General features: G+C 43.9%; 2 protein-coding genes and 1 pseudogene across 3 annotated transcripts; 2 read left to right on the top strand and 1 right to left on the bottom strand.

Moving 5' to 3' along the window:
• The first annotated feature begins 1,537 nt into the window (after window positions 1–1,537).
• On the top strand, window positions 1,538–20,283 carry LOC123039457 (putative disease resistance RPP13-like protein 2; annotated as a pseudogene).
• Window positions 20,284–20,641: 358 nt separating this feature from the next.
• On the top strand, window positions 20,642–22,254 carry LOC123046863 (thioredoxin-like protein CXXS1). The gene is made up of 3 exons (XM_044470300.1): window positions 20,642–20,920; window positions 21,367–21,489; window positions 21,792–22,254. Exons 1-3 carry the CDS (start codon window positions 20,807–20,809, stop codon window positions 21,972–21,974), a joined length of 420 nt encoding a protein of 139 aa, XP_044326235.1. The 5' UTR covers window positions 20,642–20,806; the 3' UTR covers window positions 21,975–22,254.
• A 1,518-nt stretch (window positions 22,255–23,772) lies between these two features.
• Window positions 23,773–26,882, bottom strand: LOC123046862 (protein CutA 1, chloroplastic). 2 transcript variants are annotated; one of them, XM_044470298.1, is made up of 6 exons: window positions 26,649–26,882; window positions 26,025–26,110; window positions 25,566–25,628; window positions 24,506–24,537; window positions 24,256–24,350; window positions 23,773–24,162 (listed from the first exon to the last, which is right to left on the bottom strand). In XM_044470298.1, exons 1-6 carry the CDS (start codon window positions 26,819–26,821, stop codon window positions 24,078–24,080), a joined length of 534 nt encoding a protein of 177 aa, XP_044326233.1. In that variant the 5' UTR covers window positions 26,822–26,882; the 3' UTR covers window positions 23,773–24,077. The 2 variants fall into 2 exon arrangements, with proteins under 2 accessions (XP_044326233.1, XP_044326234.1); XM_044470299.1 differs by having other exon boundaries at window positions 26,025–26,126; window positions 26,649–26,855.
• Between the last annotated feature and the right edge of the window lie 679 nt (window positions 26,883–27,561).

Here is a 27,561-nt window from a genome sequence, read left to right as displayed (position 1 = left end):
TCCATGGCATTTTGATCTTATATAAGGAGGCCAAGGACCCATGCAAAGGAAAATAGGTTATGCGTCCTCTAGGGCATATCTCACATCAAGCGACATCATCAGGTTGTAGCATCCCAGTAATCTTCTGCCCTAGCTTCGCAACCCTAGACCCAAATAGGTTGGATAGGAAATCGCCTCTAAAACACTAGGTTGTAGATTCCATCATGCCTCGTCAAGAACACCCATTGTAATATGTCCACAATATAGCTGCTCCTCAGGAAAGCTCAAATATGTATACATTGTGCCCCGAGTCTTCATTGACCTATTCCACACACGATGAGGCATACACTCAGTCACATACACCAGGGTATATGTATGATCTACCAATTGTCAACAACAAGTGTTGACCATGTATCGCCAATCTTACGATGTACTGGAGGTCGTAGAAGGCAGTAGAGGGAACGGTGGTACCCTAAGGAATCTCAACGTTAATGATGATGACACATAGTTTTACCAAGTTTCACGTCCCCAATTGCGTAAAAGTCCTAGGTCTTGCCTAGTGAGCTTTTATGATCAAAGAGGATTACAATGGTGCAGGTCTACTCTATGGGGAGCTAGGTTATAGCTATGTTGATCCCGAAGTTAGATGCTTTTGGACGCAGGGTCGTCTTCCCTTCATATAGGTTGATGGGTGTAAGTAACTAGGTCACTATCTTCAAGGGATACTATAGGATCTAGTGATCCTGATGTTAGAATGAATACCCGTAATAGCCATATCCTTGACTTACCGCACATGCCCTTATCGTTTTGAGTGCCTCCTCGGGCATAGCCAGGTGCCATACTTAGGAGCCCTTCAAGACTAGGCATGTAACTTACATGTGCTCGTCGACAATCCCCCGCTAATATATGAAATGGCATTGTGGCATGGCTTGAGAGGATGGGGTCGAGATAGTATAACCTAACCTTGTCCACTTCAAACCCTTTCCTGATTATGTTTTGGTGAAGAGGGAGCATTAACTTAGCAAACCACTCCGCCAAGTAACTCGGTACCCATCCTAAGGATGTGACAATCTTACCCCAAACAGTACTTGGACTCGGGTAAAAGCGTTATGTATCAGAAATGTGACCCGTTTCCATTTTCTAGTTGAAAGTATGGGGATCCAAAAAAGGGAAAGACTCCTGACTTCCTCCACAATCGTGAACTATGGGTAGTGGTATGAGCCTTATTACCTTGCTGTTGGTACTAGATTAGGGCCCCACTGGAAGGATTTCATATCCCAAAGACTGGGAATCCTGTCCCCATATGTCTACCAATAGAGTCATGATGGGACACATAATGAAAGCCCTCATGACCCGGATGATAAAGCGTGTGATCGGTGATGCCTCTTTGGATTAACGTTTGCATCACATCTATCTCTCCGATCTATTGTTGCCTTCCTTCTGGCCATCATGTCATCCCTACATAGTCTGCTTTCCCTAGGATTTGCCGCATTGGACAATTAGGGTTGTCACTCTGAGTTCCACAATGTCCGGATCCTTTCTAGCAGTAGGGCAGGACATGGAGAGATCAATGAGCTCAAAAAGGAGGTTGGAGTCTCCGCTATCGCTCGTTATGGTGGACCATGGTGCAGGACCCCCATGATCTCCAATCAAGTTGAAGAAGGCGGCAAGGGTGAAGCTCATGACTTCCTCAAAGGCCAAGTACCCTCCCTCATGATACCCCTCGATTCATCTCTCACTTAGTTGGAGTGACATACCGGACCATCGCCTACATGTAGGCCAAATCCAACTCTTTTGCCGAGGGTAATGCTGGTAACATGGCCATCTCGGGGGTGGTTTTCTAGACTTGACTGCTTTAGGACTTGACACTTCACTGAGCATCCTAGTTAGATTGTCCAGCCGCCCCCTAGGAAATCACAAGCACCATAGTCAAGGGCATATGATCCCAATATACTTATTGTGAACTTGTCAGTGCTGCATGCCCCTATGATGCAACCATCATCTTCCCATCGCATGCCTGGAGTTTCATAAGGAGGCCGAGGTTCAAAACCAGTTGCATGCTCAACTCCAAAATCTAAGGAGGTATCGCGTAGAAGTTGTCAGGGTTAACCAATACATGAGTCGTGAGGCTGCTCCCCTTTGACCCTCACACACCCAAGGCATGTCATCAATCAAGTGGCACAACCGAGAATAGAAAGCCTTGTGGTTGTGGCTAGCAACTGCTAGGCGCTTCACCCAATCGCCACATCCTTTGAGGGCCACCACTGGTCGTGGCATATCTGGCATATATGTTATCCTTGGGGGTTCTCGATGAGCTTCACTAGTCAGTTTGTGCGGATGTATCCTTTAATGAGCCATCTCGAGCTGCAAGTGCCACGCCCTCCCCAAAGATGACCCTACATAGAATGTTGGAGCATGAGAGAGATTCAGCTTCCTCGTTGGCTACAAGCCATGTCGTGCATGTTTTGCGCCAAGGGGGCTACTCAATTGATGTTGCCCCTTCTCTGTATGCCTAGTGGGCCTGACTACGATTCTCTAGTGGTTAGTCAGTGGGAGTGGAATCCAGTCTTTCCCTTGGGGCTCTACCTGAGCGCTCGGAGCATATGTATATAAAATGCATGGCTTGAAGTTGTCTTTAGGATGCACGGGGAGCATTTTAGGCCCTAGTTTGGTCCCTTAGGTAATGTAATAATAAATGTGAAAAATGAAAGAACTTGAAATCAAAACAAGGGCAAAGTTGCTTAAGAAAACTTCCATTTTTATAGCTCCCCACCTTATTATGTCCTCTTCACCTATCATGCCCCTATAGCTCAGAGGGGCAAGAGTGATCATCCCTACCTAATGGTTAGGACTTATAGTTTTATTGCGCCTTCTATTACCTCATGACCTCCGTACCCATCGTTCCCTTCTCCCTACCCATAACAAGTAGCGCTAGAGTGGCATATCCTGGATGTCTTAGTATGCCCATGATATTTTCTAAGTTTCAAGATCGGGATGGTTTATGAAGTTATTTCCACAATGTCAATACGAAAAAGCACCATCTTGTGAGGACACCATATTTATTTCATCTTTGTACAAAGTGAACTGAATACATACCTAAATGGTATTACAATTGATAAATTTGAAGGAAGCATTTTTCTGTTATTGTCCTTAACTACTTAACTTATAAAGATTTACACCATATGATGCGTACTACTCCCACTATTTATCTTTGACCTAAATTGGATAATGATTAGACTAATAAATAAGAGATAAAATGTGCATATATAATCCATACAATATAATCCGATCACAAAGTAATAGTACATCACATAGCAAAAGTAACTGTTAGAATTGCATCATATGGATCGCAATCATGATAGCCAACTCGTATGATCTTGGTATCAAAGAAATTGGGAGAGAACAGGATACATAGCTACTACTACAAAACCCATGGTACAAAGTTGGACTACTCACACATCATAGTGGGAGAACCAAGGGTCGATGGAGATGACAAAGGCAATGACCCCACCCCTCCAATAGAGTACAAGAATATTATCTAGATTAGATCACCTCAAAATGTGCAATGGTGGCGGCCAAAAAGTACACGATAGATATAGGGCCTTCCCTCGGGCGCCTCTTTCTGAAGGAAATATGCCCTAGAGGCAATAATAAAGTTATTATTTATTTCCTCATATCATGATAAATGTTTATAATTCATGCTAGAATTGTATTAACCGGAGACATGATACATGTGTGAATACATAGACAAACATAAAGTCACTAGTATGCCTCTACTTGACTAGCTCATTAATCAAAGATGGTTATGTTTCCTAACCATAGACATGTGTTGTCATTTGATTAATGGGATCACATCATTAGGATAATGATGTGATTGACATGACCCATTCCGTTAGCCTAGAACTTGATCGTTTAGTATATTGCTATTGCTTTCTTCATGACTTATACAAAGTTCCTGCAACTATGAAATTGTGCAACTCCTGTTTACCGGAAGAACACTTTGTGTGCTACCAAACGTCACAACGTAACTGGGTGATTATAAAGGTGCTCTACAGGTGTTTCCGAAGGTACATGTTGGGTTGGCATAATTCGAGATTAGGTTTTGTCACTCCGATTGTCGGAGAGGTATCTCTGGGCCCTCTCGGTAATACTCATCACCTAAGCCTTGCAAGCATTGTAACTAATGAGTTAGTTATAAGATGATGTGTTACAGAATGAGTAAAGAGACTTGCCGGTAACGAGATTGAACTAGGTATTGGATACCGATGATCAAATCTCGGGCAAGTAACATACCGATGACAAAGGGAACAATGTATGTTGTTATGCGGTTTGACCAATAAAGATCTTCGTAGAATATGTAGGAACCAATATGGGCATCCAGGTCCCGCTATTGGTTATTGACCGAGAATGGTTTTAGGTCATGTCTACATAGTTCTCGAACCCGTAGGGTCCGCACGCTTAACGTTACGATGACAGTTTTATTATGAGTTTATAAGTTTTGATGTACCGAAGTTTGTTCGGAGTCCCGGATGTGATCACGGACATGACGAGGAGTCTCGAAATGGTCGAGACATAAAGATTGATATATTGGACGACTATATTCGGACACCGGAAGTGTTTCGGGTGATTTCAGAGAAAACCGGAGTGCCGGGGGGGGGGGTTACCGGAACCCCCCGGGAGAGTATTGGGCCTTATGTGCCTTAGGGGAAAGGAGAGAGGGGCGGCCAGGTTGGGCCGCGCGCCCCCTCCCCCCTCTGGTCCGAATTGGACTAGGAGGGGGGGGGCGGCGCCCCCCCTTTTCCTTCCCCCTCCCCCCCTTCCTTCCCCCTCCTAGTAGGAGTAGGAAAGGAGGAGTCCTACTCCTACTAGGAGGAGGATTCCTCCTCCCTTGGCGCGCCCAAGGGGCCGGACGGCCTCCCCCCCTTGCTCCTTTATATACGGGGGCAGGGGGGCACCCCATAGACACACAAGTTGATCTACGGATCGTTCCTTAGCCGTGTGCGGTGCCCCCCTCCACCATATTCCACCTCGGTCATATCGTCGAGGAGTTTAGGTGAAGCCCTGCGCCGGTAGAACATCATCATCGTCACCATGCCGTCATGCTGACGGAACTCATCCCCGAAGCTTTGCTGGATCGGAGCCCGGGGATCGTCATCGAGCTGAACGTGTGCTGAACTCGGAGGTGCCGTACGTTCGGTGCTTGGATCGGTCGGATCGTGAAAACGTACGACTACATCAACCGCGTTGTCATAACACTTCTGCTTACGGTCTACGAGGGTACATGGACGAACACTCTCCCCTCTCGTTGCTATGCCATCACCATGATCTTGCGTGTGCGTAGGAATTTTTTTGAAATTACTAAGTTCCCCAACAGTGGTATCAGAGCCTAGGTTTTATGCGTTGATGTTATATGCACGAGTAGAACACAAGTGATTTGTGGGCGATACAAGTCATACTGCTTACCAGCATGTCATACTTTGGTTCGGCGGTATTGTGAGATGAAGCGGCCCGGACCGACATTACGCATACGCTTACGCGAGACTGGTTTCACCGTTACGAGCACTCGTGCTTAAAGGTGGCTGGCGGGTGTCTGTCTCTCTCACTTTAGCTGAATCGAGTGTGGCTACGCCCGGTCCTTCCGAAGGTTAAAACAGCACCAACTTGACAAACTATCGTTGTGGTTTTTGATGCGTAGGTAAGAACGGTTCTTGCTAAAGCCCGTAGCAGCCACGTAAAATTTGCAACAACAAAATAGAGGACGTCTAACTTGTTTTTGCAGGGCATGTTGTGATGTGATATGGTCAAGATGTGATGCTATATTTTATTGTATGAGATGATCATGTTTTGTAACCGAAGTTATCGGCAACTGGCAGGAGCCATATGGTTGTCGCTTTATTGTATGAAATGCAAACGCCCTGTAATTGCTTTACTTTATCACTAAGCGGTAGCGATAGTCGTAGAAGCAATAGATGGCGTAACAACAACGATGCTACGATGGAGATCAAGGTGTCGCGCCGGTGACGATGGTGATCACGACGGTGCTTCGGAGATGGAGATCACAAGCACAAGATGATGATGGCCATATCATATCACTTATATTGATTCAATGTGATGTTTATCCTTTATGCATCTTATCTTGCTTTGATTGACGGTAGCATTTTAAGATGATCTCTCACTAAAATTATCAAGAAGTGTTCTCCCTGAGTATGCACCGTTGCCAAAGTTCGTCGTGCCCAGACACCACGTGATGATCGGGTGTGATAAGCTCTACGTCCATCTACAACGGGTGCAAGACAGTTTTGCACACGCGGAATACTCAGGTTAAACTTGACGAGCCTAGCATATGCAGATATGGCCTCGGAACACGGAGACCGAAAGGTCGAGCGTGAATCATATAGTAGATATGATCAACATAGTGATGTTCACCATTGAAAACTACTCCATCTCACGTGATGATCGGTTATGGTTTAGTTGATTTGGATCACGTGATCACTTAGATGACTAGAGAAATGTCTGTCTAAGTGGGAGTTCTTAAGTAATATGATTAATTGAACTTAAATTTATCATGAACTTAGTACCTGATAGTATTTTGCTTGTCTATGTTTGTTTGTAGATAGATGGCTTGTGCTGTTGTTCCGTTGAATTTTAATGCGTTCCTTGAGAAAGCAAAGTTGAAAGATGATGGTAGCAATTACACGGACTGGGTCCGTAACCTGAGGATTATCCTCATTGCTGCACAGAAAAATTATGTCCTAGAAGCACCGCTGGGTGCCAAGCCTACTGCTGATGCAACTGACGACGTTAAGAACGTCTGGCAGAGCAAAGCTGATGACTACTCTATAGTTTAGTGTGCCATGCTTTACGGCTTAGAACCGGGTCTTCAACGATGTTTTGAATGTCATGGAGCATATGAGATGTTCCAAGAGTTGAAGTTAATATTTCAAGGAAATGCCCGGATTGAGAGATATGAAGTCTCCAATAAGTTCTACAGCTGCAAGATGGAGGAGAATAGTTCTATCAGTGAGCATATACTCAAAATGTCTGGTATAATAATCACTTGATTCAACTGGAGTTAATCTTCCGGATGATAGCGTCATTGACAGAATTCTCCAATCACTGCCACCAAGCTACAAGAGCTTTGTGATGAACTATAATATGCAAGGGATGAACAAGACTATTCCCGAGCTCTTCGCAATGCTAAAAGCTGCGGAGGTAGAAATCAAGAAGGAGCATCAAGTGTTGATGGTCAACAAGACCACTAGTTTCAAGAAAAAGGGCAAAGGGAAGAAGAAGGGGAACTTCAAGAAGAACAGCAAGCAAGTTCCTGCTCAAGAGAAGAAACCCAAGTCTGGACCTAAGCCTGAAACTGAGTGCTTCTACTGCAAGCAGACTGGTCACTGGAAGCGGAACTGCCCCAAGTATTTGGCGGATAAGAAGGATGGCAAAGTGAACAAAGGTATATGTGATATACATGTTATTGATGTGTACCTAACTAGAGCTCGTAGTAGCACCTGTGTATTTGATACTAGTTCTGTTGCTAATATTTGCAACTCGAAACAGGGACTACGGAATAAGTGAGCACTGGCCAAGGACAAGGTGACGATGCGCGTGGGAAACGGTTCCAAAGTCGATGTGATCGCGGTCGGCACGCTACCTCTACATCTACCTTCGAGATTAGTTTTAGACCTGAAATAATTGTTATTTGGTGCCAGCGTTGAGCATGAACATTATATCTGGATCTTGTTTGATGCGAGACGGTTATTCGTTTAAATCAGAGAATAATGGTTGTTCTATTTATATGAGTAATATCTTTTATGGTCATGCACCCTTGAAGAGTGGTCTATTTTTATTAAATCTCGATAGTAGTGATACACATATTCATAGTGTTGAAACCAAAAGATGCAGAGTTAATAATGATAGTGCAACTTATTTGTGGCACTGCCGTTTGGGTCATATCAGTGTAAACTCCATACTGATGGACTTTTGGAATCACTTGATTATGAATCACTTGGTACTTGCGAACCGTGCCTTATGGGCAAGATGACCAAAACGCCGTTCTCCGGAACTATGGAGCAAGCAACTGATTTGTTGGAAATCATACATACTGATGTTTGTGGCCCAATGAATGTTGAGGCTCGCGGCGGGTATCGTTATTTTCTCACCTTCACAGATGATTTGAGCAGATATGGGTATATCTACTTGATGAAACACAAGTCTGAAACATTTGAAAATTTCAAAGAATTTCAGAGTGAAGTGGAAAATCATCGTAACAAGAAAATAAAGTTTCTACGATCTGATCGTGGAGGAGAGTATTTGAGTTATGAGTTTGGCCTACACTTGAAACAAAGTGGAATAGTTTCGCAACTCACGCCACCTGGAACACCACAACGAAATGGTGTGTCCGAACGTCGTAATCGTACTTTACTTGATATGGTGCGATCTATGATGTCTCTTACTGATTTACCGCTATCGTTTTGGGGTTATGCTTTAGATACGGCCGCATTCACGTTAAATAGGGCACCATCAAAATCCGTTGAGACGACGCCTTATGAACTGTGGTTTGGCAAGAAACCAAAGTTGTCGTTTCTTAAAGTTTGGGGCTGCGATGCTTATGTGAAGAAACTTCAACCAGATAAGCTCGAACCTAAATCGGAGAAATGTGTCTTCATAGGATACCCAAAAGAGACTGTTGGGTACACCTTCTATCACAGATCCGAAGGCAAGACATTCGTTGCTAAGAATGGATCCTTTCTAGAGAAGGAGTTTCTCTCAAAAGAAGTGAGTGGGAGGAAAGTAGAACTTGATGAGATAACTGTATCCACTCCCTTATTGGAAAGTAGTTCATCACGAGAACCGGTTCCTGTGACAACTACACCAATTAGTGAGAAAGCTAATGATAATGATCATGAAACTTCAGATCAAGTTTCTACTGAACCTCGTAGGTCTACCAGAGTAAGATCCGCACCAGAGTGGTATGGTAATCCTATTCTAGAAGTCATGTTACTTGACCATGATGAACCTACGAACTATGAGGAAGCGATGATGAGCCCGGATTCCGCAAAATGGCTAGAAGCCATGAAATCTAAGATGGGATCCATGTATGAAAACAAAGTATGGACTTTGGTTGACTTGCCCGATGATCGGCAAGCCATTGAGAATAAATGGATCTTTAAGAAGAAGACTGACGCTGATGGTAATATAACTGTCTATAAAGCTCAACTTGTTGCAAAAAGTTTTTCGACAAGTTCAAGGGGTTGACTACGATGAGACTTTCTCACCCGTAGCGATGCTTAAGTCCGTCCGAATCATGTTAGCTATTGCTGCATTTCATGATTATGAAATTTGGCAAATGGATGTCAAGACTGCATTCTTGAATGGATTTCTAGAAGAAGAGTTGTATATGATGCAGCCGGAAGGATTTGTTAATCCAAAAGGTGCTGACAAAGTGTGCAAGCTCCAGCGTTCCATTTATGGACTGGTGCAAGCATCTCGGAGTTGGAATAAACGCTTTGATAGTGTGATCAAAGCATATGGTTTTATACAGACTTTTGGAGAAGCTTGTATTTACAAGAAAGTGAGTGGGAGCTCTGTAGCATTTCTAATTTTATATGTAGATGACATATTATTAATTCGAAATGATATAGAATTTCTGGATAGCATAAAAGAATACTTGAATAAAAGTTTTTCAATGAAAGACCTCGGTGAAGCTGCTTACATATTGGGCATCAAGATCTATAGAGATAGATCAAGACGCTTAATAGGACTTTCACAAAGCACATACCTTGACAAAATTTTGAAAAAGTTCAAAATGGATCAGGCAAAGAAAGGATTCTTGCCTATGCTACAAGGTGTGAAGTTGAGTCAAACTCAATGCCCGACCACAGCAGAAGATAGAGAGAAAATGAAAAATGTTCCCTATGCTTCAGCCATAGGCTCTATCATGTATGCAATGCTGTGTACCAGACCTGACGTATGCTTAGCAATAAGCTTGGCAGGAAGGTACCAAAGTAATCCAGGAGTGGATCACTGGACAGCGGTCAAGAACATCCTGAAATACCTGAAAAGGACTAAGGATATGTTTCTCTTATATGGAGGTGACAAAGAGCTAGTCGTAAACGGTTACGTCAATGCAAGCTTTGACACTGATCCGGACGATTCTAAATCGCAAACCGGATACGTGTTTTTTATTAAACGATGGAGCTGTAAGTTGGTGCAGTTCTAAACAAAGCGTCGTAGCGGGATCTACATGTGAAGCGGAGTACATAGCTGCTTCGGAAGCAGCAAATGAAGGAGTCTGGATGAAGGAGTTCATTTCCGATCTAGGTGTCATACCTAGTGCATTGGGACCAATGAAGATCTTCTGTGACAATACTGGTGCAATTGCCTTGGCAAAGGAATCCAGATTTCACAAGAGGACCAAGCACATCAAGAGACGCTTCAATTCCATTCGGGACCAAGTCCAAGTGGGAGACATAGAGATTTGCAAGATACACACGGATCTGAATGTTGCAGACCCGTTGACTAAGCCTCTCTCACGAGCAAAACATGATCAGCACCAAGACTCCATGGGTGTTAGAATCATTACTATGTAATCTAGATTATTGACTCTAGTGCAAGTGGGAGACTGAAGGAAATATGCCCTAGAGGCAATAATAAAGTTATTATTTATTTCCTCATATCATGATAAATGTTTATTATTCATGCTAGAATTGTATTAACCGGAAACGTGATACATGTGTGAATACATAGACAAACATAAAGTCACTAGTATGCCTCTACTTGACTAGCTCATTAATCAAAGATGGTTATGTTTCCTAACCATAGACATGTGTTGTCATTTGATTAATGGGATCACATCATTAGGATAATGATGTGATTGACATGACCCATTCCGTTAGCCTAGCACTTGATCATTTAGTATATTGCTATTGCTTTCTTCATGACTTATACAAAGTTCCTGCAACTATGAGATTGTGCAACTCCCGTTTACCGGAAGAACACTTTGTGTGCTACCAAACGTCACAACGTAACTGGGTGATTATAAAGGTGCTCTACAGGTGTTTCCGAAGGTACACGTTGGGTTGGCATAATTCGAGATTAGGTTTTGTCACTCCGATTGTCGGAGAGGTATCTCTGGGCCCTCTCGGTAATACTCATCACCTAAGCCTTGCAAGCATTGTAACTAATGAGTTAGTTATAAGATGATGTGTTACAGAACGAGTAAAGAGACTTGCCGGTAACGAGATTGAACTAGGTATTGGATACCGACGATCAAATCTCGGGCAAGTAACATACCGATGACAAAGGGAACAACGTATGTTGTTATGCGGTTTGACCGATAAAGATCTTCGTAGAATATGTAGGAACCAATATGGGCATCCAGGTCCCGCTATTGGTTATTGACCGAGAATGGCTCTAGGTCATGTCTATATAGTTCTCGAACCCGTAGGGTCCGCACGCTTAACGTTACGATGACAGTTTTATTATGAGTTTATAAGTTTTGATGTACCGAAGTTTGTTCGGAGTCCCGGATGTGATCACGGACATGACGAGGAGTCTCGAAATGGTCGAGACATAAAGATTGATTATTGGACAACTATATTCGGACACCGGAAGTGTTCCGGGTGATTTCGAAGAAAACCGGAGTGCCGGGGGGGGGGGTTACCGGAACCCCCCGGGAGAGTATTGGGCCTTATGGGCCTTAGGGGAAGGAGAGAGGGGCGGCCAGCATGGGCTGCGCGCCCCCTCCCCCCTCTGGTCCGAATTGGACTAGGAGGGGGGGCGGCGCCTCCCCCTTTTCCTTCCCCCTCTCCCCCTTCCTTCCCCCTCCTAGTAGGAGTAGGAAAGGAGGAGTCCTACTCCTACTAGGAGGAGGATTCCTCCTCCCTTGGCGCGCCCAAGGGGCCGGACGGCCTCCCCCCTTGCTCCTTTATATACGGGGGCAAGGGGGCACCCCATAGACACACAAGTTGATCTACGGATCGTTCCTTAGCCGTGTGCGGTGCCCCCCTCCACCATATTCCACCTCGGTCATATCGTCGCGGAGTTTAGGCCAAGCCCTGCGCCGGTAGAACATCATCATCGTCACCACGCCGTCGTGCTGACGAAACTCATCCCCGAAGCTTTGCTGGATCGGAGCCCGGGGATCGTCATCGAGCTGAACGTGTGCTGAACTCGGAGGTGCCGTACGTTCGGTGCTTGGATCGGTCGGATCGTGAAGACGTGCGACTACATCAACCGCGTTGTCATAACGCTTCCGCTTACGGTCTACGAGGGTACGTGGACGAACACTCTCCCCTCTCGTTGCTATGCCATCACCATGATCTTGCGTGTGCGTAGGAAATTTTTTGAAATTACTATGTTCCCCAACACTTTCTTCCGTTGGCTTCCCAATGACGTAAAAACTTTCTTCAGTTTTTTTCATGGATTTTTAGGTTGTGCAAAAATACAAGTTTTTCTTGAAACCCAAGAGTGTCAGCATAGGAACCGACACTCAGATAAGGTTATTAATATGTTAGTCCAAATAAATGATAAATCATTGCATATTTTATAACATTATAGCATGAAACATACAAAAATTTAGATACGTTTAAGGCATATCGTGACCACAGTTGGATGAGAAGTATAAATATGGATTCTTTCTTATGGGCTAAATAATATTTTATGGGAAATAATTATTTTATATGTACTAAAATAGCTTTGATGAAAAACAATTTATTTGGGATATTAAACACACCATATATTTTCTAGGGTCAAGAGTGAGTTGTTTAAGAGGGAAATATTGAAAGGGCAAAACAGAGGCGCTTCCGCACTTAGGAACAAATAACCATAAATAAAAGAAGTATCTAGTAAATTGATAAATGCAAATAAAATCATCTTAAAATCTTCATGAAAAAATTGAGTCTTGAATTTGTAATGCTATGAATCAAGCATGACTTAATCATAGCGCATTTTTAAATATAGAATATTTTGCTAATAAAATAAAAGTTTTGAAATACAAATAATTTCTTTAAGAGGTCAGAAAATGATGCCACAAGATGCCACTAGAATGGACAACCATGGCGAGAAGAAGAATATAGCCATTTAGACCATAGTGGTGGAGATCTGTTACTGAATACGAACACGGTAGGAAACCTCTCGCTGTTGTTTAGCCTTTCATGGCATAGGCAATGTGGTAAAATGTGGCCTCCCTGGATGACCCTAACGAGGACCAACATTCCACAATCACTTGTACAACCCCCTCTCGTCACCCATACATACATCTAGTTGGTTTGAAAACCATATTGTAGGCAGATTTTTTGAGATGATCTGGCTGACTTATCATTGTCAGTTATTCAAATCCTAGCATGTGATACATTTATTACATTTGGTTTTATAGTGTAACCATCTTTGGTACTCCCTCCGTAAAGAAATATAAGAGTGTTCAGATCACTAAAGTAGTGATCTAAACGATCTTATAATTCTTTATTTGGGGAGTACATCATTTGTTGAGGTTATTTTCCCGTGCAACCGCCCAAAGCTTGTGTAGGCTAGTGTGAAATAGATCTTTGTGCTCGGCACCTGTTGTAATAGTAGATCACCATTATGCATCGACAAATGATAGATAAAAACTCATAAGGAAACATATTATCATACAAGCACACAACACACATACAATTATGTAATTAGATTTAACTAGAGGCATGTAATTCACATATTTGTTTTCTACTTGAACATTCACAAGCCATATCTGTCAATGGAAATGTGTCCTCAATACTCGAGTATGATCTTGGGAAAAATCCAAACATCCACAAACAACATGGCAAACTAATACATATATGGTCTTTACTTTATGACAAAACCAATGACATCATATATTTAACTCTTATCCCGCATAGTATATTGACAGAGGATTGGTATGGTTCATCATATGCTAGTGGTTGCCTTATGTGTAGAAACACACCCATCCAAATGTGTAATAGTTAGTCATTTTCATGACTCTGCTACAACCTTGCACTAAATTTTGGTGCAACATTGTTTTGATTTTGTTGCGGTTAAAGGTCGATAGTGTTGCAAACATATAATGATTTTGTTATATTGTTGATAAAGTTGAAAGAAAAGTATTGACACCATGAAAAAAAGTTGCAACAATTATTGAGAAATAGATATTTCTTAGGCACGTGATCAAAGAAAAATGTGAAATTGAAGAAATGCTTACATAAGTATATAAATTAAATACTTAATAATTATTCAAAGCATGGTTTCTTCGTACACAACATGCATTACGAGTAGGTATTGGAAAGGAAAGTTACCTAGGTTCAACCTTCAATACTTTAAGTCCGTAGAAAGGATTTATAATGCACTACAATAATATTGAGTTGTAACATGATTCATTTAAAGTTCAATTACTAACTACTAAGAATTACTAACAAGTAACAATGGTTGAATTAAATGGGTGATTTACTACAACCGCATGTGCCATACACGAAGATGACCAAAAGAAACTAGAGAATGCTCATCTTACTCCCGCAGAACATAGGAATCCTAACTTATACATTAAAAATATACTCCCTCCGTAAACTAATATAAGAGCGTTTAGATCACTATTTTAGTAATCTAAACACTCTTACATTAGTTTACAGAGGGAGTACTTACTAAATACTACCAAGTACTAACAATTAATGATGACTGAACTGCAGGGATGACTTAGTGCCACCACATATGCCAATACATGATCATAACCGGAAGAAAGTGGAGAATGCTATTCTTCCTCCCACTGAAGAAGAGAATGAATATCATCATCATCCAGTTGTAATCTCGGTGGTTGGAAAAAGTGGTGTTGGCAAGACAACTCTCGTTAGAGAAGTATATGATAAGATAGATAAGAAAAAATTTATTGTTCATGCAATGGAGAGTTTTGCACCTTATATGACGGCAACCAATATTCAATGGCAAATTTTTCAAAAACTAATAGAAGATGGAAATAATTGCACAAGAAGCAATGTCAACGAAGCTTTTAAAGAAAAAAATAAGAGGCCAGAAATACTTGCTAGTGATAGATGGTGAAGTTAGCAGCACTGATTGGAAGGACATTCTGCTTAGCCTCAAAAATGGTGCTAAAGGCAGTAGAATAGTGCATATCACACAACAAAAACCTGAAGAGCCACCTATCGGCTATCCTCATATCATTATTAATTTAGAATCTCTTGGACAAAAGACAGTTGTACAACTATTCCACAATAGGCTACTCCATATTGAAGTGCAAGATGGAATTTTTCATGATCGCCACCAAGACATCCACAATATCACCGAAGGATTGCCACTTGGTATTGCTCTTCTATCAGGTCTCTTACAAACCAAGGAGTTCCCTAGTGAGTGGACCAATGTATTTGACTATCTGAAGTCCAAGCAATCGAAGCGAATACACAGGATACTATCTGTGTGCTTTGATGATCTTCCACATGAGCTGAAATGTTGCTTCTTATACTTTGCTGCACTGCCGGCCAACATCAAGATTGAACCCCGCATATTGGTGTGTTTGTGGATGGCAGAGGGATTCCTAAGACCAAGAGGTGGGAAGACAATGGAGAAGGTGGGGTACATCTACTTAAATGAGTTGATTGCAAGGAATCCTGTTAAGCCTGTGCATATGGATGAAGAAGATATATCTAGTGCTGGCAGTATCTTTGTGACCATCCAGAACAAAGTCCATGAATTTTTGCAGTTTGAAGCACAAGAGGCAAGTTTTGTGGAAGTCCACAACGGTGATGACATCCCCACATTAACAAGTGCTCGCCGCCTCTCTCTGCAGAACTCCACAGACAAATATGCTGTGTTGGCCAGTTCTTTGCCAAAGCTACGATCCATCTTCTCACATTTTGAGCAAGATTCCAACCCCAAAGAAGACCAAACTTATTTATGTTGCTCGCCTCAACTTAAGGAAATCTCTAAGTGGAAGAGGAACAAAGACATCAGATCTCATATACAAGGATTGTTGCATAGATCTGAGTTCCTCCGTGTCATCAATCTACAAGGCATCGAGATTGGTAAGAGGTTGCCGGATGAAATAGGCAATGTTGTGCATGTGCAGTACCTTGGAATTACATCTTGTTCATTGGAGGAAATCCCATGATCCATCGGAAATCTCACTAGTCTTCAAACACTAGATGTGAGGGAAACTAGTGTTCGGGAGCTCCCATTGTCCTTCTGGACGATTAAGACACTGAGGCATGTTTTTGGTGGTTTCCTGAAATTTCCTAAGAAAATTGGCAAGTTGAAGCACCTACAGACACTTGACTCCATAGAACTTGATACATTGGAGCAGGATTTTGTTGGGACGTTAGGTGAGATGATCCATCTTGAGTACTTAAGGGTTGGGAATTCCTTGGAAGGCAACATGGTGGCTCTCTCAGAGGCTCTTAACAAGCTTGAGAACCTTAGGACTCTGATCATCAAAGGTGACAATATTCCATCAAGTTTATTCACTAGCTACACCCATCGCCGCCTCAAGTTCATTGTGCTAGACGGAAAGCTGGATTTGCCATCTAACTTGAATTGTGTCCTTTTCCTTCCTAATCTCATTACACTTTCGCTGGTGAGAACAAGCATATCTCAAGAATTCATTGACAAGCTGGCTCAACTGCCCTTTCTTGCCACCCTTTCATTGTATTCCAACTCCTACAAGGATGACCTTATTGTCTTCTCTCCTGATGGATTTCGTTGCCTGAAGAAGCTCATGATTGATGTGGAAGAACTAAAGAGAGTTGTGGCAAACAATGCACTTCCAAAACTTGAAGAATTGGATATCCACTCCAAGTACGGTGAATATTATCGTCTCTTTACTAACGAAGGCATCGATCATAACAAGACTATTGTGGTTGATCTTATGAAAAAGGACAGTGTTGAAAAGAAAACGTCAATAATAAGAAGACTATTTGGTTGATCTTCTGAAAAAGGAAAGTGTTGATATCTGGTGAACAACTAAAAATGACACGCATCATCTAAAATGGTATGGTTTACCATGTTATTATTCCTATCTACTATGTGGTTATTGGACTCGTTTTATGATTGTGTGTGTGTGTGTTGATGTTGTGAACTATGTATTGTGTTAAAGGTTCTGTGTATTCACCTCACTCAAGTAGCCAAGCATGTATTGTATGCTAAGTCTGAATTCATTGTAATATTAGTTCTTCATAACTGTTGTCAATGTTGTTCTTTGTATAAAGTAATGTAATGATGTGATGGAAAATACGGTTACCATGTTCCTCAAAATCACAAATGTTTAGTGTTTGTTATGGATGGATTTAAGGAGAACCATGGAGAATATAGGTTCTTGGTAATTGCTTGGGTTGTTGTTGGTTTGAGCATCAGCATCATGCCTATCAAACATGTTTGTAAATGTCTCAAGTAATACTACGTTATGAGTAAGGGAAGGGTGGCAGCGTTTAGGTTTTAATGGCAGGGACGTGGCAGTTGAAAAAATGACATGAAAATTGTAGCAGTATGCATGATTTATTCCCTAGTTTAGCACCATGCTTTAATGACATGATAATTTATTTTCTTATTGGTATAAAATTAGAAATGACATATTAATCCTACAAGATTATTGTCCATATCTTACCTTACAAGAGTTAATTGTAATAGTACTAACCATCAGATGACCCTTTAAGAAATCCAAATAATAAGTGCCACATATATAGCACGAAGCACTTTGGCACTGATGTTTTTTAAGAAAAAGGGTCGCGCTAACTGCCACACGTCTGACAGGAAGGGAGACGCGCCACACGTCTCTAATGTAAACAGATTGCCACGTCATCGCATGCATGCATGCAGGAATCTTTTTGGATTTTCAGTTTTTAAAATGTTTTATCACTTAAACGAAAAATCCGATTGAAAATCCGTTTTCACCATTAAATCCCTCGCGATGAGATCTTCGAAACTAGATCACATGTTGATATGTTTTGATGAAATTTTTTTTGAATTAAAAGTTGCCATGTCTATTACATATGAATTGCCATGATGTTTACACTGAAGTTGCCATGATATGTTTCAGCTATTTTCTTCTACATTTAAAAGTAAATTTTGACATTTATAAAACGGGGAATTAAGAAACTAGACTTGCCATGAACCATAAACTAAAATTGCCATGATACATGCACGTAAAATTGCCATGGTTCATACAAAAAATAATTTTCATGGTCAAAGTACTGGAGTTGCCATCATCAAAATACTAAAATTGCCATGATCTACAAACTAAAATTGCCACATGGCAACTTTAGTTTAAGCCCTATGGCAACTGCAGTGTAAACATCGTGGCAACTTGTGGCAAAAAAAAATTCGTCGAAACATATCAACATGGGGTCTAGTTTTGAAGATCTCGTCGAGACGGATTTAATGGTGAAAACGGATTTTTAGTTTGCTTTTTTATTTAGGAGATACAACATTTTTAAGCCGAAAACCAAAAAAAAATTCTGCTGATGTCATATATTCATACGTGGCAAAATAAGTAGTGATGGAGGCGTGTGGACGATGTGCAAACGCCCACACGTGTGGGCGTTAACATTTCCGAAGAAAAAACATCGGATTACACAAAATGGACTGTTCATATTGATTGGAAGCATCACAAAAATTCTCTACAAAAAACATGATAGCGGTTATGTCAAAAGTAGTGGAGCGCAGGAGAAGACAACAAGACCACATACTCGATTAGAAGAGTCTAGAAAAAACAGCGGAGGGAGGCTAATCAAGAGTGTTGCGACAAACAAACAATTCAGCGTACCCTCCTCGGCCAGCGGAGAGGTAAGCTAGATTCCAGAAGCTACGCTAGCGTCACCCAGGGTACCGGTGCACCGTGACGCGGATCTCCCAAGCGGCCCGTTCTGGCCAGCAAAAGCCATGGGATGTTGTTGGTGCTATTTTAAAGCTCCTTCTCACCTGATAGCCATTCCTTTTTCCCTCTCTGCGAATGAGACAGCCATCCCCGTCGACATGCCACCCTGCCTAGCTCACAGGTTTTGTTTTTTACCACGATATCTTTTGCTCAATCTTTTGTATGGTCGACATGCTCCAAGCTCACGCCCTTTCACGAACTGCATAGCTGCTGCAACTGAGTATTCAACCAAAAACTACCACAATTTATGAAAACGTGCCCAAAAACTATCATTTTACAAATTTGTGTCAAAAACTACCACTTTTTGCCTAGTTTTTGACTAAAAACTACTATATTGTGAAAGTGCCCGATTCACCTCTTTTAAACACCTTTTTGACAGATGGGACCTACACGTCATCACCAACCTTCTTCTTCCTCCTCTCCCCTCTCTCTTTGGCATTTAAACAAACACCTCTTGTGCATAGGACAGAAGCAGGGGAGCTCCTAGACACCACTCCCCTGAGCTCGCTCGCACGCCACGGCCCGGTAACACCACCACCGGGCACCTGCATGGCCTCCCCCTTCCTCTCCCTACACCTTCCTAGCCCCTCCCCGCCCACCGCGACGTCGTCCCCGTTCTTCCCGAATCGCCTAGTCCGGTCTGGAAGGTGCAGTCCGCCGTCCTCCTCCACCTCGTGCGCCTCCTCCTCGACCGCCGCCTCGCCTCCGCCGTCACCTTCTTCGCCACCCCACGCAACGCGCACTTCATCCGTGCCGGGCTCGTCGTCACCGGAGCCGCCGACATCGTCGAGCTTCCGTTCCCCTCCGAGGACGCCCGGCAGAGCACGAACGAGCTCCCGTCCTCAACGCATCTCATCGACTTCGTCTCTGCGGTGGCAGCGCTCGGGCCGGCATTCGTGGACGCGCTTGCATCGGCATCGGCTCGTCACCCTCGGCATTGGCGGCTTCGCCTCGTACATCTAGCGTCCATCCCGTCGCTGGAGGAGGAGCTGAGCTGGGTGACCTCCGAGCTCGCCGCGGCGCAGGCAAGAGCGAGGGACATCGAAGAGGAGAAGAAGAAGACGACGTCCGAACAGCTAGACAAGGCACGGCGAGAGGCGGAGCGAGCCAAGGCGAGCGCATGGCCGACGCAGGAGGAAGTCGCCGCGGGCAGGGAAGACGCGCGAGTGGCCAGGGTCGCGGTCCAGGCTATGGAGGCGCGGCTGGAGGCCGTGTCGCGGGAGGTGCTCGCCGCGAAGGCGTCGGCGAAGACCGCCGCGCCCAGTGCAGGAGCACACCACCGCGGCGCCCATGGACTCGCCCAGCAGGAACCGAGGCAGCGGCATCACTGGAAGGTCGCTACCACACCGTCATGGCCAGCAGCCACTCCTCGCCGATGTCCTAGGCCGCCGACTGGTGCGAGGGTGAAGCTCACCTGCTTCCCTCCCATGCACTGAAAGTGTTTGTTAAAATGCCAGAGAGAGGAGGAAGCTCGTCAGCCCTGATGGATGGGCCCCACTTGTCATAAACGTGTTTAAATCTTGTAAACCGGTCATTTTCCGAAAGTGATAGTTTCTTGCCACGGGTTAGTAAAAAAGTGATAGTTTTTGGCAAAAACTTGTAAAGTGGTAGTTTCTGGACACGTTTTCATGAAATGTGGTAGTTTTTGGTTAAATACTCGCTGCAACTAGGTCATTGGTCTAGTATAGTAGTAGTAGAAGTAGTAAAACAAATAAATACCGGAACCGGACAAAGCGAGGCGGGACCGGGCCTGACCCGGCGCGCACCTGCAGAATATAATCCTGTGCGCGGTGCGGCTTATCTGATGTGAGCGCATCACCAGCGCGTAGTGGATTGCCACTTCCTTCCTTTGCCTCCTTGCCTTTTCTCTCTCGGGACAGACAGGCTGTGATTTCCTTCTTCTTGTTGTTCTTCTTGTTGCCGGAGGAGGAAGAGGAGATAGACTAGGGAGGCGGCGGCATGGACGTGGAGATCCAGCGGCCGCGGGAGGTGGGCAGCTGCAGGGTGGTCAAGGTGGACAAGGAGGCCGCCTGGGAGCTCTTCACCACCCAGGCCGCCAACGAAGGCCGCACTGTGCGTCCTCTTTCTTTCCCTCCCTCCCCCCTCTTCTTCTTCTTCCCCCAGCTCCCCTCTTCTCCTGCCACAATTTCGTGTTGATTCTCTGTTCGATTCTCCAAGGCCGGATTCTCCGCCTTTTCATGCCGTGGGTCCTCAAAATCCCACATTTATAGTCGGAGATCTTGTGCCGTAATTAACCGCCTTCGCGTGTTTGAGCCCCCCTTATTAAGCAACTAGGAGTAACTTTTTCCTGTAAACGCAATTCATGGCGTGTTCCATCCTCTTCTTCTGCTACCTGCTTGTCTTTTACAGATATACAGAAAACAAAGTAGCACTGTTAATTGATGAGAAAATGCATGGCATGTGCCTGATGATTACTTACTGTGTTTCAGAGTGCTGTTTTTTCATGTCGACTTCAAGGGTGACTTTGGTTACATTGATTATCCCTACATGTTGTGCAGGTCGCTGCTCACTTTGGGGCATCGTGGTGCGTCACGTCCCTGTCCATGAACTACAAGTTCGAGGAGCTCGCCCAGACCCACCCCGACATGCTCTTCCTCTTCGTCGACGTCGATGATGTCCCGGTAACCAATCATTCACTCCCCTAATTATTCTCGCCACATGGCTTGTTATTGTTTATACGCTTCAAAGCATCACATCATTCTTCGACAACAAGATTTAGACTCAACTTTCTTCAGACTGAACAGAGAGGGGCTACCTACTCAATCAAATGATAAATTGACTCGACGTCTTGTCAAATATCTCAAAGATTATGGCATGCTCGTTTCTCAATAAACAAGAATTACCCAAGTTTGTAATCTGTTCTCAACATGTGGCCTAGTTAAGCGGAGACGTAATGATATGTTTTGTACATATATATTTGCAGGGCGTGTCTTCCAAGTTGGGGGTGAAGGCCATGCCCACCTTCTTCCTCATCAAGGGCAAGGAGGTGGTGAAGAAGATCGTCGGCGCCAACTCGGACGAGCTCCACAAGATGGTGGACGCCTCCGACGACGATTCGCTCGGCTCTGCTGTCACCGCTCTCCCTGACATAGTCATCGAAAAATAGCTGTTTTGCCGTCTCTGAATCTTATCCGAGTGCTGTTCGCTTGGTTCCGGTGTGTGTGTGTGTGTGTGTGTGTGACTCTGAATCTCATCTGATCTGATCTGATGTGTGTGCCCCTTCCCGCTAGAGGAGAGTAGGGCGTGTGACTTGGCTACTGGCTAAGCTTAATTGTTGTCGATTAGTATATGCGTGTGTTCTTATTTTGGGGTTGGAAAAATGATGGTTCAGTGTAACTGTTCGCACACTTGTCCGTTAATACAGTTGTGTGTGTGACTGTCTGACAGGTGCTTGATCTTCTTTGCTCCCTTGTTACATCTTACTACATGTGAGATGAGAATTTTCTCTGGGTTGAACTAATAAAGGCGGGGAAACGATGTGATCTCTGCTTCATCACCACAAAAGTGCAGATACAAAGCCAGATGATTTGGTTATTATACTGAACTTTCCCTGATTATGCAAGTAGCTGCTACTGCTATCTTGTTAGCTACTCCCTCCGTCCGGAAATACTTGTCATCAAAATAAATAAAAGGGGATGTATCTAGATGTATTTTAGTTTTAGATACATCCTTTTTTATCCATTTTGATGACAACTATTTTCGGACGGAGGGAGTACGTGGGTGGATAGGTGGATCATATTATCGATCTCGGTGTTGGTACAGGTGCATCTGAATCAGTATTTTTCTTTGGGGAGGTGCATCTGAATCAGTAGGCAGATTCCCACTGAACCTAACCACCTTGGAATGAACAAAACTGCAACCCTCTTGCTGGCCCAGTGCATCATGTGACCAGATCTCCAGACCAGACCAGCCACATGTTGGATTCAGCTCAGTGGTGCAGCCTGCAGATTACCCTAGTACCATCCAAAGTAAAAAGGGCCAACTAGAAAGCCAAAAGAGGATACATTATTGGAGAGGACTTTTGTCAGTTGTGGTACACACCACACAGTGAGGACAAAATCACTATTCTGACCCTTTCAACGAACTTTGTCACAAAATGAACTCGATGTGAAAGTATTTCACGATCTGACCCTTTTAGCAACGCCACAGCCCGCGGCGTTTCTGCCCAATATAGAAACGCCGAGGTAGCTAGCGTTTCTGACCAAGGAGAAACGCCGAGGCAGCTAGCGTTGCGGACCAGGTAAGAAACGCCAAAGGCGCTGGCGTTGCTGCCCATCATTGAAACGCCAAGGGACCATGGCGTTTCTACCCTCTTTGGTCATAATTAATTAGCCTTATTAGTTAGGCTGTTCATCCACATTTCACATGCACATGGAAAAGGGCAGCAACGCCATGGTCTCTTGGCGTTTCAATGATGGGCAGCAACGCCAGCGCCTTTGGCGTTTCTTACCTTGTCCGCAACGCTAGCTACCTCGGCGTTTCTTCTTGGTCAGAAACGCTAGCTACCTCGGCGTTTCTATGTTGGGCAGAAACGCCGCGGGCTGTGGCTTTGCTAAAAGGGTCAGATCGTGAAATACTTTCACGTCGAGTTCATTTTGTGATAAAGTTTGTTGAAAGGGTCAGAATAGTGAAAAAGCCCACACAGTGACAGACTGACATCGACACATCGTCCTCAACATGCATGACATCCACTGTCTCATACTCCGACGGAATTACCCTCACCCACTGATTACAGATAGATCTCTACTTTATCGGAACTCTAGTAGCTTAGCGAGGAGGTAAAGCGCACATCATTCCTCTCTTTTTTAACCGCACGCCACGTGCTGCCGCCTCTTCATCCAGCACATGTACCAGTGCTTGCTCTGAAAAAAAATGTCACACATGCATGTGTTGTTGTTCCGGGGTTTGATGGCAGATAATACCCATGGTTTTTCTTTCAAGAGATTAGCTGAAGGAACATGGTGATGAGATAATCCACGAGCGCGACAAGAGGAATTTGTGCAGTCGACTTGGCGCTACACGCTTCTGAAAGTTTATTTGACCCTAGGAGACAGTACAGATCGACCGATTCGTCGCAGCCACGCCATAGACGCACAGAGGCCACTAAAGTCTTTCTGCACAAGCACAATGTCCCAAACCAGAACAGACACTCCACACCACTAGGTACTCTACTCACAGATGCGGTCCATGGGAAGCAGCTCTGGCCAGATTAATTCTCCCTGGTGCTGTTCTTGAGCCACTCCAAGTACTTGAGGTTGCCTCCGCTGATGGGCAGCGCAATGACTTCAGGAACGCTGCATAATCAGACAGTAAGTATCCGTTCAGCATGTTCATCCATACTTTGTACTGACAAGTAGATAGATCTTGACAAACAGGACACAACTTACTCGTACTCATGGTTAGCTTTGACATGTTCAGTCAAGGCATTTAGAAGAGATTCTCTGGTCTTGATGATGAGCAGCTCTTCAGCATCAGTTTGCACCTGAGGAATGGACAGATTGGGGAAAACTAAATATCAGTACTTTTGTAATGGGTTGGTCAAGCATCCCATGTAAGGGTGTTTCATGGTGAAAAGCTGTGACTGGACAACGAACACTGCAAGTTAGCATGGCCAAGAAAGCATCAGTAAAAATGTACCTTTCCCTCCCACCAGTAAACAGATTCGATTCCTGGAAAGAGACAAGAATGCCAACTATGAGATAGGTCAAAGAGCAAACAATAAGATAATATGGTATGATGACTGAAAAAAGATTGCTCAGTAAACCATGTACAACAGAAGAAACTATCATGAGAAGAGAAGATGAGGCGGCTTACCTGTTGATGGCCAAATGCATATCCGTCAGTTTAGTACACATATTTTACTGTCAGTAAAGAGTACAGTTTGCTAAAAGATTCTGCAGTCATTGCACCAATATGATCTAAGCAAACAAGCAAGTCACCCATGCCAACTTGCCCGCGCATCACCGTTTCCACAACTATTCCAGTTCCAGACTTCCAGTGCATATGTACAGGCAGGCACAAGCTATGGTCTACAATTAAAAGGTGTCTTGAAGATCTTGGTGATGGTCAGACGTTCAGTTAATTCAAGTATAATCTCAAACGGTAATTATGTTGAACCTCAGCTACCACAAGTTGGAGTTATGCTTCTTTCATATAAATATTTTTTGTCAGCGACCAAGTAGAGTTGGCTATCAAGCATAACATGTCTATACTCCATCTCTAATATACTACCATCCCTAATTCCTACTTCTATAATTACGAAGATGGTTCCCTGCAGCCCTTCATTTTCACCACGATTTTCACTTGAGACCCCATAATGTCATCAATTGAATACATTTTCATCAAGTTTAGTTCCAGCAGTAGTGATGTCACGATGCTGCACCTGACAGGTCAAATGATGATGTACACAGCCACATGACTGTCCATGCTACATTCTGGAAAACTCAAATGTCCAATGGTCATCCTGGTCCATTGCTGACATTCGATTCAAGGCAAGGGATAGAGAAGCCAATTTGCTAAAGTGCACAACATCGGGTTTGAATGGAAACTGGAAGAGATGATAGGTTCAAGTGATAATTGAAAACTACTGTAGAAGATGGTCAACTGGAGTCAACTATTCCATGCAAAAAAAAAGGAGTCTACTACATTTGAGTGTCTAGTGGCACAGAATAAACAAGAGAGAGAACATAGTTCCTACCAGGCACTATGTTCACACAAGCAGCAAGTTTCTCACTGATAATGCTTGCTGATAGCTTTTTGCCTGCAGCAAAGGAAAATTAATAATAAGATAACTGAAAATAAAAGACAGCCATTTTACATTTCTTAGTGCTGCTTAAGAAAGAGATCAAACTCGCCAAAAAAATATCATATAGACATCTACAATGGGACCATTGAACAACATAACAGCGACGAGATTTTAAATAGAAATCTACTCCCTCCGTCCCATAATGTAAGACGCTTTTTGACACTACACTAATGTCAAAAAACGTCTTACATTATGGGACGGAGGGAGTAACTCAGATGCACTATCAGATGTGAAAGTAAGTTCAGTTAGTCAATTAATAGTACGGCTTGTACTTGGGATTAGGATTAATTAATGGGATGGTAACATGCAACGATGATATAATAATAGAAAACAACAACATAGTTAAAGTACCTGCTTCCCGATTTGGAACTGTCACATATACAACAATGGAAGGCACGGTCGTGGAAGTAGATTCCATTCTAGCAGAACTTATCGCCCTGTAAAGTTCCAGAACTGATAACTGATTATCAACTATTATACATTACAAAAAACAAAATAACCACAGGCTCGCATAGAAATCACAGTGTTGTAAATATTAATGTGGTACTACTTTAGATTATCGAATTCTTAGCATCAATGCAGCAACAGAAACACATCAGTTTTTGTCTGAAAAGCTATGAGGGTAACTGCGATAATTTGCAAAACTTTTGATCCAAAGGTGACTGACGAGTGTCGGACAAACATCGTATGCAAATTCATCAGACCTGTAACACTTCTATCTTGTTTTATCCAGCCAAGCACACCGCGACACAGGTTTCATACTTCTAGGTAACAGCAATCCACGGATGATTGTAGACTGTAGCTACACAACTAGTCTACGAGCTAGCAATCAGAGAAGCTAAAGACGCGACAAGCTGAACCATCACAGCCAACCAGCGCGGCCTTTTTGCGAAATTCCATGAATCTAAGGCACGAATTGTTACTAATTAACTGATGGCGGAGAGGGAGGGGGGAAAAGAGGATTATATGAGTTACCGGAGGAAGGGGACACGGCGAGTGGAGAGGGCGCAACCGGCTACGGCTCCTAGGCTGAGGAAGAGGAGAGCCCCCGCGAGCGGCGGTCGACGGGGCGGCGGGGCGGCGGCGGTGGAGGAGGCGGCGGTGGAGGGGGAGAATAGGGCTCGGAGTGGAGTGGGGAAGAGTGGCATCTTCTATTCGTGGCCCCACTTGGCTGGGTTGGGCTGGCTGTAGCGCCGTGGATTCGGTTTAGCGAGAGCACCTCCAATAGTTGATGAAAAGGTTGGTGATGAAAAGACATTTTAGGGTAGGAGATAAAAGATTATTTTGGCATCGCAACTGTTGTTGCTTCAACACATGGCAAAAAGTGATGTCCAAAAAAATAAGAACCACATGAAACATGACGATCCGACGGCGGGGAGGCCGGGATGCGGATCCGATGACATGGAGAAGCTCGACATCGACGCCGGGGAAGTTCAGGGCCCGTGGCAGGAGCTCGGGGATGATGGTGTGGTGCTAGAAAGGCGCATCGGCTCAATGGTGGTAGCGACGGTCATGTGGGGAATGGGACGACACCTAGTCGACCTCCACAGCAAGCCCCGCTGTTGCAGCGCCCATATAGGATGGTGGAGGGTGGGAGCTGCCGAAAGCAAATCGGACGGCGACAATGGGGCCGGTCACATACGTCCAAGCGGTGGGATGGTGGCTGGGATGGGGCGGGTGTCAGACTCGTCGTGGCGGCGAGATCCAACTGAAATGGGCATCGGTGGCGGCGGGTCGAACGATGAGGAAACTTCCGTGGGGCGGTTGGCTTTCGCGTGATTGCGATTTGTTCTTGCGGGAGTAGGTACAACGCTGCAAATATGCAGCATTTAGGTCTAAAATTTAGGATGCCCAACATATTTTTTCATCATCATTGGCAGATACATTA

The sequence above is a fragment of the Triticum aestivum genome, chromosome 2B, assembly GCF_018294505.1.
Source record: "Triticum aestivum cultivar Chinese Spring chromosome 2B, IWGSC CS RefSeq v2.1, whole genome shotgun sequence".
Lineage (NCBI taxonomy): Eukaryota > Viridiplantae > Streptophyta > Magnoliopsida > Poales > Poaceae > Triticum > Triticum aestivum.
This window is presented reverse-complemented; position numbering and strand designations above follow the sequence as displayed.